We start from the raw sequence: 22,118 nt of genomic DNA on the forward strand, positions 1-22,118 counted from the left end.
TGTGGTGAACAGTAGAGCTTGGTTATTTGGCTTCAATCTTAGTCTTTCTCAGTATTCATGCTCCTACTCCCTACCACCTATCTATGACAGGCAAGCTTTTCCAATCTCTTTGTGGTAGGCAGCACTTTAAATGGTTTTGAGCAAGTTCAGGTGGCAGATGAAGACTGGAAAACTCTGTGGCCATCTCTAGATGTGGGATACAACTTTGGCATTAGGCTTTCTAGAAGCCAGTTCATATTAGGAAACAAGATGAGTGCTCTGATTTACAGGGTCCCAAAAGTAAAACAGACTAATTGTACATGAGGAGTATCATTTGGCCTGGTGTCAAGATCAGAGAGACATATCCCTTGAGTCCATATAGAGAAGACACTATTGATTGACACCCTCAATAATACCTTTACTATAAATAGGACAGTAGTTTATGGGGTTGTTTTATGATGACCCTCAGGGTGGGCCAATTGCATAGTTAAGTGCATTTCTAGGGAGACAGACACCGTTTGGTTTCTGGTTCTGTGTCTGCTGTTCAGTCGTATGGTAAAACTGCAGGCTGGCAATTAGGTTGTCAGACTCTTCTTCAAATGAATTTCATTAGAAAGAATGGAACTGAAGTCAGGTGAATGTATGGAGGTGCTAGCTAAGCTCTCTCCCTCTGCAAGATGATTGTAGCCTAGAGCACGGGGTAAAGACTGCCTATTTGGGACAAAAAGAAAGCAAACTTAATGTACTTGCTATAAAAGCAAAAACCATACAGCCCAAGCTTATTTGCATGTGTCAGAAAACACTCTTCTTTCCTTGTTTGATGTTAATATTGTACCTGCTCTCTAGAGCTCATCCTTCCTGCCTCCTTAGGAACAGTCCCACTGGTTACCCACTTCCCCTGGGCCCAGTGTCTTTCCTCTGCTTACTCCTTCTCTGTAATTTTAAAAAGAAAACTCTATTTACCTGGCAGCCTCTTTCCTCCCTTTCTCATCTCACAAGGCTAAGTTTGAAATGTTGTTTACACTTGCTCTATTTGCTTTGCTTGCCATTATTTTCATCAATAACATAATAGTGAAATAACACCCAATTTAAGAAGCAGTGTTATAGCTGGGTGGATCTCTCAGTTCAAGTCCAGCGTGGTCTACAAAGCGAGTTCTAGGATAGCTGGGGCTACACAGAAAAACCTTATCTTGAACCCTCCCCACCAAAAAAGAAGCAGTGTTATATTATTAAAAGTCCCATGAACCTTTTTTTGAATGTATAGTCTTCTCCTCAAAAGTAACTGTCATCCTAAACTTGATTATTGTTCTGATACATTTCATTTTCATGTTTACTATGTTTGTGCAAATTTCTAAACAGTGTATGGGTGAACTTTTCAATTTGAGTCCTATATAAAGCTAGATAGAGTGGTATTTGTCTATAATTTCAGCACTCAGGAGGATGAGGCAGGAGGATCGCCATGAGTAGTTTGATGCCAGCATAGGATATAATGCAGAATTCTGACTAGGAAAAAGGAAGGGAGAGAGGAAGGAAACCAGTTTGAGTGCTATGTACGCGTCTCAAGTGTTCCAGAGACCGATCTTGTCAGCCTTTGAATTGTAGACATTATGACCAACTTTGTTCATTTACTGAAGTGTAACATACTGTGTTATCATGATCTGTATCTTGTGACCTGAAAATATTGGAGAACAATGGTATACAGTATTTTTAAAATATCAGTAAAAAAAATACACTATATGTGTTCTTTCTAATCTTTTGAGGTTTTTTTTTTCTATGTAAACACAGGCAGGCTGGGTTTTGTTTTGTTTTTGCTGTTGTTGCTTGCTTGCTTTATTGATTCTACAATATCCCATTATATGAATATATCACACTTGACCCATTTTTATTAATAGATATTTTATGGATGGCCTGTATGTTGGGAAGAGGGAGCCATACTAACTGTTCAGTGGTGTCAGGATAATTGAAAGCAAGGTGGTAGAAAGCTCTCAGATATGAGGAAGAGGTGATCTTCTCAGCTCCTGAAATACTGTAAATAAATGGCTGTTAACCATTGTCTAAAGCCTTGAATCAAAAAGTGATATGAAAAAAATCTCAAATGTATGTGTCTGTTCACTTTGCTTGTAGTTATACAGTGTGGATATAATACACAATCCTGTCTAGATAGTAGCTGAGGAATAGCTGCTGAGTTGATTGTATAGTCTCACTCAGATTCATAATCACCTGAAATGCACACTCTTGTAAATGCTTGATTTGGGTTGTTTATTTGAATAGTAATAGTGACACCTGAATTACAAAATGCCCAGATTGGGTGCTTAGCATGGTAGCACATACTTCTGATCCTAGTCCATGGGAAATAAAAGCAGGAAGATCAGGCTGTACATAATAATTCCAGGCCCAGGCTGGACTGCATGAGACTCTATCTTTAAAAAAAAATAGAGAGGGGAGGGAGGAAGAAGGATGGAAGGAAGAAAGGTTGGTTAAGAATCTAGATGCCGGTCAAGCTGTCTGAGTTCTGCATTTAGCTTCCCATGTGCTTTCTATTGACCTTAGATAAATCACTTAGCCTCTTGTGCTACAGTTTCCAGAGATGTGTAATGGTGATAAAAATCCCTATTTCACAGAGTTGTAAATAATAAATGAGCTAATATATGTAAAACAAGTTTAAATGAGAGATTGTGTATGTATATATATATCTTAAAACTGTGCCTGGCATATTATAAATGCTGTGCACTAGCTAATTTTAAAGTGACTGTTAAAAATTATTTTTGTATATGTGTTATAGTATGTGTGTATTGTATTATGTGTTAACACATGGGGGTATGTATTCTACATGTGCTTGCAGGGACTAGAAGAAGGTATTACCCGTTTTTCTTTATTGGTCTTCACCTTAATTTTTGAGACAGGTCTTCTCAAATGAATCTGAAATTCCCCCCTTTCAGCTAGGTTGATTAGCCAGCAAACATGGCATCTGTCTATATCCACTAACCAGTGCTAGAATTACAGGGTACATGAACTATGCCCAGATTTTACATGGGTACTGTGCATTTGAATTCAGATCCTCTTGCTTTTACAGCACATGCTCTTACCCAGTGGGTCACCTCACCAGTCCTGAAAAGATTTTGTTTCAAATCATGAACAATTGTTAAATTATTTCTCATATTTATCAGGCTCATTGGATTTTATTATCATTTAATATTTGTTGAGGTTCAGCATTTTAGGTTTATGCTGTGACTAGATTTACTTAATATGACTTTTTAAGTCTTGATTTATTTGGGAGAAGTTCCTCTTCTGTGTTGCTCTCTCAGTGATCTGTTTGATGGTTCAGACCTGACCTTTCCAGCCATGCAAACACATAAGTGTATTATGATCATTAGAATCTACTGTTTGTTGCCAGGGAGTGTGCTTTACACTTAGTGCAGCATCTTAGTAGATGTGGAGGATTACTTTACCTATATTTTGATATTTTACTGACAGACCAACTTCCAGTTCATAATTTTGAGATTATGTGAATAGAGTCAAAAGTTACCAGATGAATAAGCAGTTTAGGAGAATTTACCAATACAGTACATTTTGTTTCTGACCTTTGTTTTGAAAATTCACTAGTGTTGAAAAGTCAATGTGGAAACAAACTTTATAGAGTTGTTTGTATACAACTGGGAATGAGTTTATGGGATGGGCTGCCCTCTAACTTGCTAAAAAGCTGAAGATTGACAACCGCTTTCATACTGCATTATCTAGCTTGGCTTTTAGTTCCAAGAGAACTGTGTTCACAAATTGATGTGCTTTCCCTTTGGGGTTGGTATAAAAGCATTAAATTGTACTAAAATATTCATATGTGAATGCATTTGGCTGAAAGCAATTGATGTTCTGCCCCCAAGAGGATAAAGAGAAATGCTGTGTGGACCCGCAGTCCAGAAAACACCCTAAGCATGCTTCTTAAAAGGTAATTACAAAGCCTGCATGATCAAAGCCCTTACAGGGAAGCTTAAGTGACAGAGAGAAGGTACAGCATTTGTAGGTTGTGGTTTGCATGTATATGTTGTTAGGTTGTGCAGCTGCCAAAAGTTAGCAGTTCTATATATATCTTTGGTTTGTGTTCTCAGCTAAAATTTATCAGACTAATTTTTTGTTTACATTTATTCCAGAAGACTTGAATCAGTGGACTTTTTTTTACCTGTTACCACTTTATTATTTAAAGTTAAACTATTTAAATTTTAGAAACTATTGTATACATGGCCCCCTTTTCTGCTTCATTTATCTGCTTAAAAGCATGCTACTGAATGATAGATTGACATGTCTTGTACATAGTCAACCTAATTATCAGCTGACATGAAAATCAGTTAGCATAGATAGCAGATCTACTTTAGTCATCTTGATGTGGTTACTTGAAAGAAATGAAACTTCTGAATTTCCATTCTGCAAAACCAACACTGTATATTTTGGGGATCTTTCATACAAAAATGAATTTATGTTTCTGTGCATGGCATCAAGTTGATATGTATGCATTTGAGTGTCAAAGAATATAAGACACTATACCAGATGGACATGTAAATCCGTTACAAGTGCCAGTGAATTTAGCACATGTAATTCAACACTTGGATTTACTTTGAGTTCAAAGAAATGAATACAAAAATCTACGAAAAGAAAATGTTAAAGCTTAGTGTAGTGCCATATGCCTGTAAGAGGCTGAAGCAGGATTGCACACTAGGCCAATTTAGGATACGTAAATCCGGGCCACCTGTGTCATCAAGCAAGACCCATTCTCAAGAAACCAAAAAGAAAAAAAATGTTAACTACTTAGTTTAACTGTATGTTAATATTAGACAAACAGTATTTTGGAAATAGTTTTTTGTCAGAGGACAACAGTATGTGTTCCATTTCCTTTGTTTGTTGTTTTTGAGACAACAGGGTCTCAATGTATTGCCTTGGTTGGCCTGGAGCTCACTATGGAGACCAGGCTGACTTTGAATGTCTGGTATTGGCCTTGAACTTATAGCAGTCATCCTGCCTTTACTCCTTCAGTGCTGCGATTGCAGCCTAACCCATTTCCTTAAAAAAAAAAAAAAAGAGATTATTTTAGAGCAGTGGTTCTAAACCTGTAGGTAGCAACCCCAACAGGGGTCTCTTATCAGATATTTACATTATGATTCATAACAGTAGCAAAGTCACGGTTATGAAGTAACAATGAAATCATTTTATGGTTGGGGTCACCACAACATGAGGAACTGTATTAAAGGGTCTTAGCATTGGGAAGGCTGAAAACCAGTGTTATAGAGAGAAGCTCTCTGGTTAGGTTAGATGCATCAGTGATTTAATATATTCCTCCTGATGTTGCCTTTCTTCATAGTATTAGCTGAATTCCATTCCCTTTAACTTTAAGAAGATGCTTAAAAAAGGATTTGTGTAATTCCAGCTGACCTTCCCAACTCAGGTTGCTTGTTTGAAACATGTACATTTTAGGATCATAGATATGGCTTAATCTGTTGACCTGAGTTTGATCTCAAAACCCATGGTGGAACAACGGAACCAGCTCCCCAAAGTTGTCCTCTGACCTCCACACAAATAGGATTGTGAAATTATGTTTTTAAAATACAGTTTTTAAAGCAATTATAGATTTACAGAAAAGTTGACAAGACAGTACAGAGAATTCCTCTGAGTACTATACCCAACTTCCCCTGTTGTTGCTGCATGTGAAGTGTTTTCAAAGGATAATAAAACCAGAAATTCTCGCATTTAGCTTTGTAATTATTGTCTTAGTGCGGGTTTGTGTGTGTATGGTGCACATGTGGAGAGGTCAGAGGACAATTTTAGATTTGGTTCTCTTTCACCTTACATGGGGCATGTATGGGGTTTGAACTTAGGTTGTTAGGCTTGTGTGGCAACTGCCTTTACTCTGAGTCATCTTGATGGACCACACTAAGGTTTATTTTTCTTTTTCTATTTTTCATGTATATATGTGTCTGGTGGGGGGCAGGGCACATGTGTGTAGGTGCAAGTGCCCATCAAGACCCAATGTTGATGTCAGAAATTATTCTCTATAACACTTACTTTAGTCATTGAAGCAGAATCTCCTAATCAGATCCAGAGCTTGTCTGTGAGACTAGTCCCAGTAGCCAGCTTGTTCTGGGGATCCCTGCCACTATCTCCTGGGCTGAAGTTACAGGTGGGCCGGCATGTCCATCTGGCATTTGCATGGGTTTTTAGAGATCCAAACTAGTTCTCATGCTTATAAGGCAAGTGCTTTAATTGCTGGGCCATTCCCCATTTTCCCGAATTAAAGTTTTTGAAGGTGGAAATTGTATGAAAGTTTCAAGAGGATAGCTTTCTTTTTAAGGATTATTTGTTATTGTTGTGTCTGTGTATGATGTGTTATGTGGAGGTCAGAGGGCGACTCTCTGGAATTGGTTTTATCCTGCTGCTACTGCTGTCACTTGTAGGTGTAGACTAGGAGTGGAGGTGCTGAGTCACACTGTGTGTAAAACTGTTTCCTCCAGTTGTGACTCTGTGTGACTCTTCAGTGCTATTTTATAGAAATTGTCTGAGCATTAATAGATTAAGCATCAAGAAAGCCTTTGTTACCTGGGCATGGTGGCCCATACCTTTAATCCCATCAGTCAGGAGGCAGAGGCAGGTAGAGCTCTGAGTTCAAGTCCAGCCTGGTCTACAGAGTGAGTTCCAGGACAGCCAGGGCTATACAGAGAAACCCTGTGATGAAAAAAATCAAAGAAAATAAAGAAATCCTGCTTCTAGAAGTTTGGGGAGAAAGTAGTTTGGTAAGTGGAAAGAGTGCTACTGCTTGGAGGTTGGGGTTTGGGGTCCAATACCAGCTTTGTTTCCTGTAGCCTAGATTTATTTTTATTGATTAAAATATATGACATCGATGATCACAGTGGTTCTTTACAACTCTCAAATTCTACAGATAAGTAAATATTACATATTTTGACTTGGATCCATTAAGATATTTGCTGATAATAATTTTGGTGATCAAAATAAACTTTATGTGTGAACATAATTTGAAAAGATTTGTAATAGACTTGATTTTGTATCAGTATTTTATCTAAAAATTCTGTGCCTTATATTCAAACATTTCAATATAAATTAACCACATGAGTGAATTTGGCCAAGTGTAGAAGGTCATATTTGGCTTTCTGTTATTTTAGGTATATAAAGTATATTCTCCAAATGGGAAAAAATGTGAATTAGTGTAGAAACAAACTAAGTAAAGAAAAACTATTTCATTACAAAGTAATTAAATCATATTTCAATGTGAAAACATTTCCTTAAGGAAAACTTGTTTCAGATTCTATACATACTATGTAATTGAAACCTATAACTAAAAATACTACTAAAGGGGTCAAGGGTAAAATTTATTTCTTTTTTGTTCATATTTAATTTGTCAAACGGATTAATATCTATGTTTAAAGTAAAAATAAAAATAAAACCCATAAAAGTTTATATTTTGTGCCAGGCATGGTGTTATCACCCCAGCAACTTGGAAGGTGGCAGGGGTGTCGTGAGTTCATGACCAGTTTTCAACATTTCATAAGTAGGCTGCTTGTGCAGATGATGTCAATTCCCTGAACCTCTTGGGGAAGAAAATGGGCTGTAAAAGACTATGGGGAATCTCTATCTACGGATAGATTTAGGGGTTTGGAGACTCCATGACTAAGAAGCCATGGCTATATATTCCCTAATAAGCACCAGGTCCATCTACTAAGTCACAGTACCCACTCATTGGCTTTGCTTCTAGACATTTATTTCCCTTTAATGGTTATCTGGGTTCAGATACTGACTTTATTGATAGTTACCCAAAAAATATCAGCTAGTAACAGGTGTCATAAATTAAATAAGTATCATTAACAGTAAAGATAGCAGTAACTTTAGAGTCTTGCCACTTCTGCGGGTCAGTCTCATCTGTCCTCATAAGTTTCAGGAATTTTCTTTATAGTAGGTATATTATTTGGGCTGGAGAGATGGCTCAGCGATTAAGAGCACTGTCTGCTCTGCCAAAGGTTCTGAATTCAATTCCCAGCAACCACATGGTACTTCACAACCATCTGTAATGAGATCTGGTGCCCTCTTGAGGAAGAGACCTGACCATTCATCCTCATCAACGTAGACCATGAAACCCAATGTGGACAAGTTCGACAGAACTGCCATATACAGGCTGCCCATTCACACTTCAGCATTGCCAGGGCATAACTTTCAATTCATTCAGATGTGTTATTTGCTGTAACTACAGGTGACTGATGACTCCACTTGAAGCATATTATGATACTGTAATCACTTTAGTCATGCATGGTATAGCAGAAAAAGAGCCTAGCTTTTGAGAGAGTAGAGAAGGGTTGGTGGGAGTGGTGTGAATAGGGAGAGGGTAGCTAAAGGGTATGAAGTTTCCATTGTCAAAGACAATGAGTTCTAGAGATCTAATGCCCAGAATGATAGAGTACATTATAAAGAATCTTTTTCAGTGCTAGGAATGAAGCCCAGAGCTTTGCACATGTATATAAGTGTCTATGCCTGAGTTATACTCTGGCCCTAAGAGTTAATCATTAAGTATTCAGTATCTGAAAAATAGAAGGGGGAAGGGGTGATGAAGTGAGACAATAAGTATGGTAACCAGCTGATTATGGTAAACATTGCACAGTAGTACACATACCAAGGTGTTGCACTGTATACTTTCCACATTAAAAAAACTTTTCAGAATTGCCTCAATAAAGCTAGGAACAAAAAGCTTGCCTTTTACTAGGTATGTATAACTTCAGATAGCTCAGTAAACCTGCCTAAGTCTCTGCTTTCTTTTTTATACAATGGAAATAGTTTCTTCCTTGTAAAGTTATTGTAGGTCAGTGAGATAATATAAAGAACAGTGTGAGTGCTGGCATTTCACCAGCAACACATTTGTGTGAGTGACATGCAGTCTTGAATCCTGGTCAGCCTTGAGGCAGTCTCAATACAGGAGTTAGCCTGATGAGAAAATCTTGGATGGGACAGAATTTCAGCTCTAAAGAGAGACTGAGTCCAACTTTCACTCATGTACAATGTAGCTTAGCCACAATCCTGCTCGACAGTTTTGTCGTATAGTAGAGGGCTGCTTGAGAAAAGAGCCACAATTGTCTTTGTGTTTTGGAGTCTCTTCCATAAAGGAGTCTTTAAACACAACTTAGCAAACAGAGAAAATAGTTTGGTTTTTAAAAATGAACAGCAGGATGAAATATAGCAATGTTAATGTATAGGAGGCTTGCAGTAATTAGAAAATATGGCTCGGTCAATCTGTTCCTCAAAGAGGCATTTATTATTTGCGGAGATAAGTTCATTTCTTTCCTCACCTGCACATGTCCTTTATTGTGTTTAGCTGTAACAGTGGATATTTGGGTTCTGCCTCCAGCCTATTGAGTAAAGAGGGTTGAAGTTATTTGCTCTTCTGCAGAGCTCTTGTCTCAGGCAACATGAGGATTTGGGCTTTGAGTGCTTAACATTGACTCTCTGAACTTACTTAATAAGAACTATTTATATGATGTGTTTTAATTTTTTTTCTTTGGCAAGATGTAGTTTGTCATGTTCTGTCCTCCAACTTTATCTAGAGAGATAGTATTGGTAGAAAACAGTTTTAAAACTTGATTAAATTTTAGAGTAGAAACAATACCGAATTAGTTTTTTTGCTCTGAATGGTCCAGATATAACCACTCTGCTTATATTCATATTTCACATGAACAAAAAAGTAAATGTTTAAATTTCTCCATTTGCCATTGTTTAAAGTAAGGCAGACTGAAGTTACTCCAGGCAGAATCTTGTCCCAGTTCCAAAAAAAAAAAAAAAAAAAAAAAGAATTCATGAGTTCATGTTGTAAACTAATTTAATTTCAGCTTTGTGTGTGCGTGTGAGTGTGTGTGTGTGTATAAACAGGTTTTTTTATGTATGTAGTGTTAAGGATTTGCATCAGAGTTCATCCCAACTTCTTGCTGCACTGTTGAGGAATTTAGACAAACATTCTAATTTAACTGACTAATCCATTTGTAGCCATCCCTCTAGCCAATTACCATACATTGTGCTACCCTCTGCCCTTTTTGGTGTTCCATTCCAGATATTTTTAAAATTTCCATGAAATGCAGATTCTTATTTAGAGGGCATAAGGTTTTGAGGGTAGTTCTTCAGCTGCCTCTAGAAGATATATTATTACTAGGAAATAAGATTTACTAGTTGGAGAATTGCTTTTTAGAGTATAAACTTCCTGTATTAAGCCAGTATATGTTTTTCCACTTTTGGTTTACCCACAGTGGTCCCTGTTACCGGAGTTCTCGTACACTTTTGTTGGTTAGTTGAGACCCCGGCACTCCAGCTGGCTCCCACCATGTGTTGCTGTCCTCTGCTGCATGGCTGGCCTCCTTCTTAGCAGGAAGCCGTCAGTTCTGTCTCCCACACCAGTGTCCTAGTAGAGCTTATCAAAGGCTCCTCTTTAGTTTGTTGTATGATTTTGAATTTGTAAGCCATGTGTGGATTTGGCCATTGAAAACGTGGTTAGTCTAAATTGAGATTATATTATTAAAATTAGTCTCAGTTGTTTCCTTTTACCATAACACAAGTGACTAAAATTCTTAAAATGTGTCTTACAAGATATCTATATTGAATATCTCTATCTTAGGCTTAATAGCGTTAAGCTACAATCAGTGTTGTAAGTAGGAGACAGCTTTCCCTTTAGCCTCTGCACTCAGCTTCCCTGGAGGAGCAGTGCTCAGATTACATCCCTTAGAATTCCAGCTCGCGATCTGAATCGCTGATATTAGTGCTACTGACTTCCTAAGGAAGCCAGACCTGACTGACCATTGTAGAGGACAGTGACCACATTGAACTCATCTGGATCATTAGATTTCTATGAAAGTACTAAGGTCTCCTTCAGTCAACATCACATGTACTGAGTTAGAACCATAAAAATGTGTGTGTGCTTGAAGGACACAGACTACAAAAGGGTAAAAACTGCTTCCTGCTCCTAAAGGCTGTCTACTTCTCAGTAGCCAACCAAGAAGTGAAGGATTACACAAGATACCAGAGCTGTCGCGTTCTTCTCTGCCCTTTTCCTTTATTATGAATTTGCTTAAGCTGCATTGTTAGACTGTAAGCTTCTTGAGGACAAGGGCAGAGAACATGTCTGCTTTATATTACCTGTAAAGTTTAACAACATCCACAATAGAAAAATTAGCTAACCAAACTGGGGAGACTTCAGTGGGTACAGAACCTGCTGTGCAAGATGAGGACCTGATTTCAAGCCCCAGCATCCATGTAAAGGCCCCAGTGCCAGGTGTGGAATACTTCCCTTTAAGTTGTTGTTCAGGAAATCCCCCTGACACACACAAATAGTACCACTGTTCTTGGTTGCCTGCCAGAACTTGATGTTACAACCCTGATGTCAAAGATAGCAAGCACATACATGGGTCATATGACCTGGAGAAATAAATCAAGGTAGTACTACTGATGTAGAAGCTTTCTCCCTACTGGCTAGTTCTTATAATGTTGAAGGGAGCGATACAGACTGACAGGAGGAAAACCACCAACAGTCCTATGTGGTGAGCTACCTGTGAACTATAATAATGACTGACCTGCAAGATATGCACATTGGTATCCAGAGGTGTCATGACTGTTGTGGGGTGAGGAGAGGGGTAATCAGCCACTTTAAGGCCCACTCCATAGGATACAGCTCATGCCCTGATACTGTAAACTGGGTCAAAAACCCACAGCTGGGGAGACCATGGGTCCTGGAAGAAAAGCTACTACTGTTATTACTGAGTGGGTGTCATATCAAATTACTTCTAGCTACTTAACCTTTAAACTCACAAAATAGTGTATCTGTCTGTACTCACAGAATAGTGCATCCATCAACCCTCATCAGAAAAGCTTCTTTTTTGCAGTAGATGGTGGTTAAAGCAGAGACTCACAACAGCTCAAAATGCAGAGAATAAATGTCTGTAGATTGCTCAGTCCTAAATGAGATATAGCTCTGTCATACTTTCTATCCCCAAGGCTCAGGGAACATCACAGAAGGGGGGCCAGAAAGGTTGTTAGAGGCAGAGATTGGGAAAGACTGCTACAAAACAGTGTTTTCTGGCCATGACAGAGCTGTTGCATTCCTGAATTAACAGTGGCTGCGGGGTCTTGCACAAGATCTGGACAAGATCAACCCACTCAAAATTACAGCATGGAGGGGGAGGGGTTCATCATGTCCCACCTCTACCTGAGGGGCTATTGGCAGTTGGTGGCTGTTGAGGGAGGGAGAATTAGAATTCTTCAGGGATAAGGCCTCTGAGAGGCTACTCGGGCTCCAGTAAATGGTTCTGCAGGCAGCACGAAGTGAACTCTGTTAAAATAAAGAAAAAGAGAACATGTGGTTGGGAGGGTATGGGGGAGGAGGGTAGATGTGATCAAAATGTGTTATATGATCCAATGAGATACCCAAGGGATAAATTTAAAATATAATATAACACAAAATAAGCCATGTGAAACATTGCATACCTATAATGTCATGCTGAGGAGGTGGAGATAGGATGATCCTTGGGGTTTGCCAGCCAACCAGCCCAACCACATTGAAATTGAGCTTCAAGTTCAGTGAGAGACCCTGTCTCATAAAATAAAGTGGAGAAAGACTGAAGAAGACACCTGGTATTAGCCTCTAGGCTGTGCAGTACACACATATGCACACAAAGTAGAGAAAAATCAGCTAACCATCACCACTGAACTCTTTCTTGTTCTGGTACACTTGCATATTTTATTATTTGCATCACAGGGCATTTTGGCTGTTCCTTTTAATTATAAAGTACCCTTTTCTCAAGTTCCTGTGCTGCCATCTGTTGGAAAATTATTGTAATAAAAGTGTAGATTATTAGTGACTGGCATAAGTGGTACCTTTCTCAATGTACACCTGTTTAACTGTACATGGTAGTCCTGAGGCCACCCTAGGGTACTCCACTCAGATCACCAGTGAGATTAGAGAATTAAGGTTTGAACAGATTTCAGACTAAGAGATGGTATGTTAGTTTCTTGGGAAACCAGATACTGTGCTAAAGATGGAAACCTCAGCAATAATCCTAAGAATTGGGAATTGTTATGATACTAGTTTTGAGATGAGCAAGTGGCGCGGCATAGAGAGGTTAATAATTGGTTCTGGTCTGAACAGTCTCCAGAGCCTGGGTTTTTGACCCCAACAGTGCTCTTCTGTGCACATCTGTGAGTAGCAGCTGAGACTTGGCGTTTCGCTTACAGTCCATTGTGAATCCTCAGCCCCTGAGTTTTTTGCATGGACCTACAGGTGTAGTGTTTTTGTTTTAGTTTTTGTTTGGCATTTGAGAAAAGTTAAAGAATTAGTGCTTTCTTTGGGCCATGTTTATTGGTGCCATCTCTCTCACACACATCACTTTGGTCTTTCTTCTATCTCGTGACTTTACTTCTTCCCTGCAGGGTAAACAACCCAAATTGCTACCAATATGGTGGGTCTGGTTTTGTGTTCATGTTCTTGTTGTCTCCCCTGCTCTGTCCCCCTTTCCTTCCCTCTCTCCTTCATTCTCTTTTTCCCCTCTCGCCCTCCTTTTTCCTTTTCTCTTCCTACATTTACTAAAGCCCCCCTAGGATTAGCTTCAAGATGCCACCTCCTTCTTCCAGTATCTGTTTCTGTCTCTAATCCCACCTCGTTTTGAATCCTTAATTGCTGTTCTCCCCTCCAACATCTCTCATTTTCTCTCCCAGTTATTTCACTGATTTAGAAGGAAAGTGCCTCAGGGCAGGGATTGTCTTGTGCTGCAAAGCAGTATCTAAAGTGCTCCATAAATTAGCATCTGTAGAATTTTGTACATACTAATTATTATTGTTGAAATACAGAAAAATGCTTTCTAAAGCCAGAGGAAGCATCCTAGTATATTAGTCTAATTGCCTGAACATGTTTTTTAAAAGGAAAAAGACTATTTCTCTTCCTGCCTGAGAGCCATAGGCCTCAGTGCAGCCCAGATCCCCAACTCTCTCCCCCAAGGTCTTATTTCAGTGTGTTTAGACAACAAAATGAAGTCCCATTGGTCAGGAGGATCCCTTAGGTTGTTGATGTTGGTGGTCATAGATAGCCTGAAGCACCTGCCTTGAATTGGCTTTAGTCAGCATTCTGTCGTCTCCTTGGTACATTTATGGTAAAGGCAATGGGATTCATTCAAAAGAGGCAGAAGCTCAAGGTAGACATATTTATATTGTATTTACTGCCAGGGTGAACTAGCATTTTGTTAGCATTTCATGCTAAAATGGAGCTTTTAAGATGTGTTGAATTTTAATGCAGACATGTATGTCAGGAAAACTCATTTATAATACTATTGATCTTTCCCAGTGTGTTCTTTGAGAATCTACATAGAAGAGTGATCAGGAAGAATAACTAGTGAGACACTTTCGTCTGAATAATTTCTTTTAACATGATTACATCAGCAGGGTGTGGTAACATGCTGCAATCCAGCTGTGTAATTACTGGTGTACTCAGGACAGAACATGTATTAGCTGCTCATCTTTACTTTCTGTGGTAGACCTCTCATCCCAAGACACAAAATCTTTAGGCAAATAGCTCTCACTATCGGCAGGCTTGAGTAAAGGAGGCACACCTCCCATAGCACACTGACACTGTAGTTTTCTTCCCAACTCATTGTAATGGTCTCCTTATAATTAGGGAAAAGACTAGTACAGCTGGTTCAGAAAACAAGGTCAGCTCCTTTTAACTTGATTAACTCACTATGGAGACAAAACTGCCTCAAGGTTACAGTGTTGAGGCACTGTGCTGTTCTGGAAGCAGTTGGACACTTTATGCTCTTAAAGAGAAGATCCGTGGTTATGCTGCCAACATGCTAGAGGGGCTGCATCAGAGCTGAAGGCGCTCTCTTCCCATGGTATTCAGTTCTGGCTATTCTTGGGAGTATCCTGGAAGCTTCTGGAAAAGCACCTGTAGTCTAAGACCCCCAGGAGGGAAAGTGACCTATCTATGTCCTATACACCTAGATTTTATGAAATATCACAACACTGGAGGACCATATTACTCCTATCCTAACTGAAATGCTCTCTGATACAATGGACAATTAATTGTTAAACTAAATCATAAGCAATAGAAAAAGCAAGATGAGACCACTTGACACTGCCAGTGGCTTTGAAGTGTCTGCCTTGTAACAGAAGTAAGCATGGCAGAGCCACCTCCAGTGCTTTCTCCTTGTTACTCATCCAAAAGTAGTGACTTTCTGGTTACATGGTCAATGCCCCTCCCTCCCAAGCCAGGGCATGCCAGCTTATGGGTGGGAAAAGGTTCTCAGTTGAAGTTTTAATTATACCTACTAGGCAAACTGGAGCAGCTGGGCTCTTGTAATTAAGTGCTTGTTAAATCACTCTTCCATGATGGTACTTTTAATTTTCAAACATTGGTACTTTAAAATTTTAGATAAGGGGAGAGCGAGAACAGTAGTTGGCTATGATTTCCTTCTAATATTTGGGGGTAGAGGGTCTAGAAGATGTGCAGATGACAATTATCACTCAGAAACACCCATGTGGGAGCCCTCGTGCTGGGTTCTGAAAGCCACACCAATACTTTCAAGAAGTGTGTTATTTTTTTTATTCTGCATCTATTCGTCCATCTGTCTGTGAACACAGGCATGCTTAGAACCTCTTCACACTAATTTGTATTTCTGGCTTTTATAAATAGGAAATTTAATAAGTAGATCCTAATTATCATTTTCACAAATATCCTTTTGTGAGAAGGCAAACAAGCAAAAAATATATATTTAATATGTTTGAATATGTTTGTATATGTTAATATTACAATGTGTGCATGTTGTGAATGGGTAGATACAACATATGTGAATTGCACAGTTATACCAAAGTGAGTGCCATAGGTGCCAGTATGAAACTGGGATGGTTGCTGTGAGATGCTGAGCAGTTTGGTGCATTGTAAATGTTCAGGATGTGTTTGTCTATGTATTTTTATACCACCACTACTATAGGAACTCACTAGAAAAAGAGAACTGTGATACAAAAGTTGGAGAAGAAAAGCATGACTTAAGTGTTACATGTTGGATAATTCATTTTGCATATCTTTTGCCTAAGATTTAAGTTACTAATGGTATACACTTTATGAAGTATTTTATAGGGCTGGAGATGTAGCACATAGTTGGCAGAGTGCTAACTTAGCATACACGAGGCTCTAGGTTCAAGTACAAGACTCCATAAACTAGGTGTGGTGGTGGATGACTGTAATATCAGCAACACTTGGGAAGAAGAGGCAACAGGATCAGAATTTCAAAGTCATCCCCAACTAGATAGTGAGTTTGAGACAGCCTGGGACACCTGAGACTCTGCCTCAAAAATGTTCTATAATATAAATGCATATTAATAATATGGTCTCTTGTTTCAGGAACTTTATATTGCTGTTGGAATATCTGGAGCCATCCAACATTTGGCTGGGATGAAGGACAGCAAGGTAATAGTGTGCACTAATTAGAGTATTAAAAGAAAAAGCTTTCACATTTCTGTATACATACAGTTAGAGTGTGAACTTGAACACTTTGCATTAACATAGACCTGGGAACTGAGAGATTGAAGCTGCTATGCCCTGTCTGAAGTGTACTGTTAGTGGGGAGGGGTGGCTCATCACAAGGCACAGGTAAACCTAAGCTAAGCTTACTCTGTGCTGAGCCCTATCTGCTTGTGCCTCAGTTTCTTTGTTTCCCAAATGTGGGTGTTAGGTAATTACCAGTATCCATTTCAGCTCCGACAATCTGTGGGTAGAAGATGTGAGACTGAAGCAACTTAATAAGGTTCTGGTCCCTGAATCTCTTGTCATCTTCGCTTGGTGCCCATCAGAACCACCCTCTTCTAGGTTGTTAGCAGTGTGTGACTGACACAGTTGGGTTAGAGTGAATCTTAATACCTTTGAAATTGTCAAAGATGTGCTGTGCAGTCAAAACACTTGATTTTAACTTACTACTTGAACTGCATTTGGAAGGCCTCTGGAATAACTATGAACATATATTTCAGAGTATGACATATTAACTCATGCATAATAATGTACAGTTTGAATTATGAACTTATCTTTCATGAAGGCAGAAATGCATCTGAAACCCTGCATTTATCCATTCAGATGGAAGCTGGGTATAAAAGATAATAAAACTTTTAACAGGCTTAAGTTCTAACTTGAAGAAATACATGCACTATCTCTTTGTAGCTTCTAAATGAATTGGTTCAGACCCAGTCAGATTTCACAGATGACTGGCAGGTTTCTTTACTAAGCTCTGAAAACAGCAGTGCCAGTGGGGAAAATGTGACTTATGCACTAATGCTCACACACACGACCTCTCTAATACCAGAAGCCTTAGAATATATATATTTTTAGCTAGGCCAATTCAGATGTGTTTAAAATACTCCTCCAAAATAAACGATTATGTGTGCCAAGAAGATCCTGGTGAAAATTCCCCTCACCTGGCAACAGGACTAGTTGCTGAGGGAAGCAAAACAGACTTGATAGCGTAAGTCTAAGCAAGCCAGGAACAGCTGAAATACAGAGACCACAGTTAGGGAATAATCTGTGAGAATAAGCTTCAATGGTGCATCCTTTTACCCAGTCCACAGATACATAATTAGATGATTAAATGAATAAAAGGTAATCCAGCAGATGTGGTGACGCACACCTTCAATCCCACACCATGGAGGCTAAGGCAGGAAAACATAAGTTCAAGGCTAGCCTGCTTTAAAGACCTTGATCCATTAAAAAAAAAAAGGAAAATAAGTTGAAGGAAAAAAATATTTCAACTACAACTACTATTATCTCTTTTGTGGGGAGCCAATGATTTCTATTGATAGTTTTTGTTAAATTCTTGTTTGAATGGCCTAAATCTGATAATTGCATTGAACTGCAGTTTTTTATTTAGCATGATAGTATAGTGAATTGATTATTATAGCAAATTAGTCAATATGCTGAACTATATATGTAGTGATAAGGTTGAATACAATGTGTGTGTTTAAAACAGGAGGAGGAAAAGCTTGAATTTACAAAGAGCAAACAATACTTTATCATAGCAGTTTTACAGTTGATAATTTAAGAATATTATTTTAGTAATCCAGAAAAGTATATCCATCCCACTCTCTTTTTAATATCATTGTGGTTCCTAGCCTATAGTTATGTGCTCACTCTTTTAAAGTAACTTTTATGTAGTGGGACGAAAAAGCTTTCAGATGATTAAACTGTCAAATGTTTGACTAGGTGGCCTCCAGGAGAATCGTTAACCGTCATCAATTAAATAAATCTCTGCTTCTAGCTGCAAAGCAGGATACACTTTCCCAGAAGAGGAGCATCAGTGAAGTCTGGGCCCTATGAGGCATGTTTGTCCTCGCAAGTCTGGATTTGAGACTTACATGTGAAGCTCATGTACTGTCTCTGAGCTGACAACATCAAGGCCACACTGAGCTCCAGTCCCAGTTACTCTGACATGTTCAACTGTCCATTTCAGGAGCCCTGTAGGGGAATTAGACATGTTCTGAAGCCTTTATTTTAGGCCAGACTACATCAGAATAATACCAGTGGATTTCTCAAGATACAATGACAGGTAGTTAGAAATTTATCTTTACCTTTAGAGATCTGAATTATTATAATTCACTATCCATTAAAATAATTTTACACTTGAGTCAGAGCTCTAACTTTACTTAATTATAATGGTGTTTGAAACTATGGGAAATACCAAACAATTCTCTCTGCTCTTTAAGTAACTGCCACAACTTTCATATTTAAGAATGTATCTGTAGGAGGTAAGGCTAATCTTTGACACTTTTTATAGGAGACCCAGTAACTTGTTTTATTGCGTGTATTTGCTGCATACATAAGGACTTTTTAATTTTTTTTAAGTTCTTTAATAGCAGGTTGACAAGATAGCTTTTTTTTTTCGAGACAGGGTTTCTCTGTAGCTTTTTGTGCCTGTCCCGGAACTAGCTCTTGTAGACCAGGCTGGCCTCGAACTCACAGAGATCCGCCTGCCTCTGCCTCCCGAGTGCTGGGATTAAAGGCGTGTGCCACCACTGCCCAGCGACAAGATAGCTTTTTATACTCAGAACAGATCCAGGATAAATAACAAGTAGAACAGAATAGAAACAAAAGTTTGCAAACACTGTGATTTGGGGTATGGATTAGTTACTATTTTATCTAAAAATCAAACCTTTTTTTCTTAAAAAAAAAATTTAAGGGGGTAATAATTTTAAACTCTTTACTCAAGATGGGCCACATGATGATATTTTACTATACTAAGTGGTGATATTTTGATAGTGGTAGCTATTTTACTACAGTACTACCCAAAACCTTTTTGTATATACAGTGTTGGCATAGAAACTCCAAATTAGTCTTGACAGATATTTAAAGACTATTAGTGTATTGTAAGAAGGAACTTAAAAACAGAACCACCAATCAGTGTGCTGTTTTCACTTCACAGACAATTGTGGCTATTAACAAGGACCCAGAAGCTCCAATTTTCCAAGTGGCAGATTATGGGATAGTTGCAGATTTGTTTAAGGTAAGCTAGTCTTGAAAGGGATTGCTGTCACCAGCATTGCCATCCAGTGGGTTTTGTCAAAGATGAAATGATAGACAAAAATGTGTTGTGCATCTGTATATATACTATTAATTTATTACATAACTTTGTCATATTTAAAATATAACAGCTTTGTGATGTTACTGTACAATACGGTTTTTTTTTCTTTTGAAGAAATCCAGATTATAAAATATCCACAGGACCCTTGGAATTTCACACACTGAATCAGCATAGTGTAAAGTGACACCATAGGTAGAATCTCGGATCATATTTGATATATACACTACAGAAATGAGCATCAAGCTCTTCATTCAGGGATTGCTGAGGGTATGAGGGCTTTTCAGGGAAGAGTTGGCACTGAAGTCCCGTTCAGCTGGCTCAACAAGAATGTTCTGTTTATTGACTTTGAAAATTAAGAGCTTTCTCATGTGACAGGTTTAAAGAAGACATGTTTTTCCCCCATTTTTAAGCACATTTGTGAGCATTCTTACCCTATTGTTGGGTTCTTTGCATAGTCTCAATACAAAGTTGTTATCAAATATGGTTTCCAAATACTTCTTATCATTCAGTAAAGGGTTTTGTTTGCATTTATTTATTTGTTTGCTTTGCTTTTGTTCATTTGTTTGTTTTTTGAAACAAACTTTGTAGACCTGGATGGCCTGGAACTTGCTATGTAGACCAAGCTGGGCTTGAACTCAAGATCTGACTGCCTCTCCTTTCCAAGTGCTGGGATAAAAGATGATAGCACCGTGCCCAACTTTATTCTGACTTTTTTGATAATTTCTTTAGATGTACAAATACTTTTAATTTTTATGAAGTCCAGTCTGTTTATCGTCTCCTTTCATTGCTTGTGCTTTTGTTATTGTATCTGAGAGTCAATGGCCAACCTAAAGTAATGAAGATTCACACTTAGGTTTTCTTCTAACAACTTCATGGTTATAGTTATTTATCTGTTTTGAATACATTTTTGTATATGGTGTTTGATAGGGGCCCACCTTCATTCTTTCCATGTGTATGTCCATTTGCCCTGCACCCTCTATTGAAGAGACCATAGTGTTGGCATGGGTGGATTTGTTATGCCACCTGTCTTCCCACCACAGCCATTACACTCTCTGTTACCACTTGAACCTACAGTGTTTATCTCCATTGGTTCTCGTTCTCTCTCTCTCTCTCTCTCTCTCTCTCTCTCTCTCTCTCTCTCTCTCTCCCCTCTCTCTTTTAACCAGATTCCTTTTCTCTTCTAGAATGATGTTCTAAATTTTCCTAGCTTACAGTGGTCTCTTCTTTCTTGAAAACTCCTAAATTTGGAGCATGTGTTACTGTTTCTGTCATTCTCCTACATCTGGTATAAGATGACCACGTTTAGAGTATATTTCTAGTAACAGAATTGATCCAAAAACTCCATGTCAGTTTGTTGATTTTTAGTTTACGCATAGAACTGTGCAGCCATCACTTAATTCCAGGACATTTTCATCACACTGAAGAGAAATCCCATACCCAGAGATGTCTCCACTCTAAGGGGAAGATGTTCATTATGTGTTTATGGCAGTAGGCTGCCATCTTTTTAAATTCAAGACTCCTCTGATTTGCTCTTCCTGAGTAGGGCTGGCTGCCTCTGCAATGTCTAAAGGATATTAAAAATAAGAATCCAGGTCTTTCAATATGCCCAGGCCTTTACATTTAGCATTTCCCCTTACTGGGTCATATAGATTCCTTGTGAAGTCTGTTGTTGGTTTAGTGATGGCAAGAGAAAATCCCTTGGCTCTTCTGTGGGTAGTTGGTTAGGGGACATTTTGTAGGGTGAACTTTATATATTCTAAATTTTTGGTCTCCTGGGGAAAGATGTTGTGCTCTGGCATGTTTTTCATGAAACACACTGGCCCTGTGTGAGGCTCGAAGAACTTGTCATCCCTGTGACTGGCATGAGCTCTGAGCTCGTGGTGCCTCCACTGAGGAAAACCAGGGGAAGTGGTGCCAGCACTTAGAGCTGCCCTGAGCGAATGCCTGCTGGCTCCGTGGTAAACACAGGCCTTTTAATAGGCTGGAGACAAAGTGACATTCGGAAGAAACAACATGTCGACAATTTCCTTAATAAATTTTGTAGGAATGCATTATTTCCACCTTGTGGAAATGTAGCTCTCTTAAATAATTGAGAGGCTGCATTCATCAGTAGAGCGGTCAGTGGAGATCTCGGTGAGCTAGGGCAGCTCACAGCCCTTTGAAAGACTGGGTAATTGATATTTTACACAGGCGACCCGGCTGGTGTTGAGAATTTCTGTGCGGCATCACAGTCTCACTGTCTGCTCTCCTCTGCTGTCCAAACGCTGCACTCTAGTTGCAGCCACTGACCTGACAGGGCCAAGGGTTGCAGTTAATTGTGTTTTAGATTGGGTGTCAGCCCAGTCATTCGCGCTTGCTGTGGTCTGTTGTTTGTTAACCAGCCACAGCACAGGCACACAATCTTGATTTTAGTGAAAGGCAATGATACTGAATTCAGTTCATTGGAATGTACCACGTAATAGTAACAAATGTTGAGAAAGCCAACAGAACGTTTATGAAGTGTGCAATGAA

General features: G+C 38.9%; 1 protein-coding gene across 1 annotated transcript in view; it reads left to right on the forward strand.

Annotated features, from left to right (window-relative positions):
* The window catches only part of Etfa (electron transfer flavoprotein subunit alpha), a 60,384-nt gene that overhangs the window by 37,331 nt on the left and 935 nt on the right, over window positions 1-22,118 (forward strand). The window contains exons 10-11 of the mRNA XM_075965841.1: window positions 16,388-16,453; window positions 19,449-19,529. Of these exons, the coding sequence (XP_075821956.1) occupies window positions 16,388-16,453; window positions 19,449-19,529 (147 nt within the window). The remainder of the gene's footprint in view (window positions 1-16,387; window positions 16,454-19,448; window positions 19,530-22,118) is intronic.

The sequence above is a fragment of the Microtus pennsylvanicus genome, chromosome 3 (assembly GCF_037038515.1).
Source record: "Microtus pennsylvanicus isolate mMicPen1 chromosome 3, mMicPen1.hap1, whole genome shotgun sequence".
In the NCBI taxonomy this organism is placed as follows: domain Eukaryota; kingdom Metazoa; phylum Chordata; class Mammalia; order Rodentia; family Cricetidae; genus Microtus; species Microtus pennsylvanicus.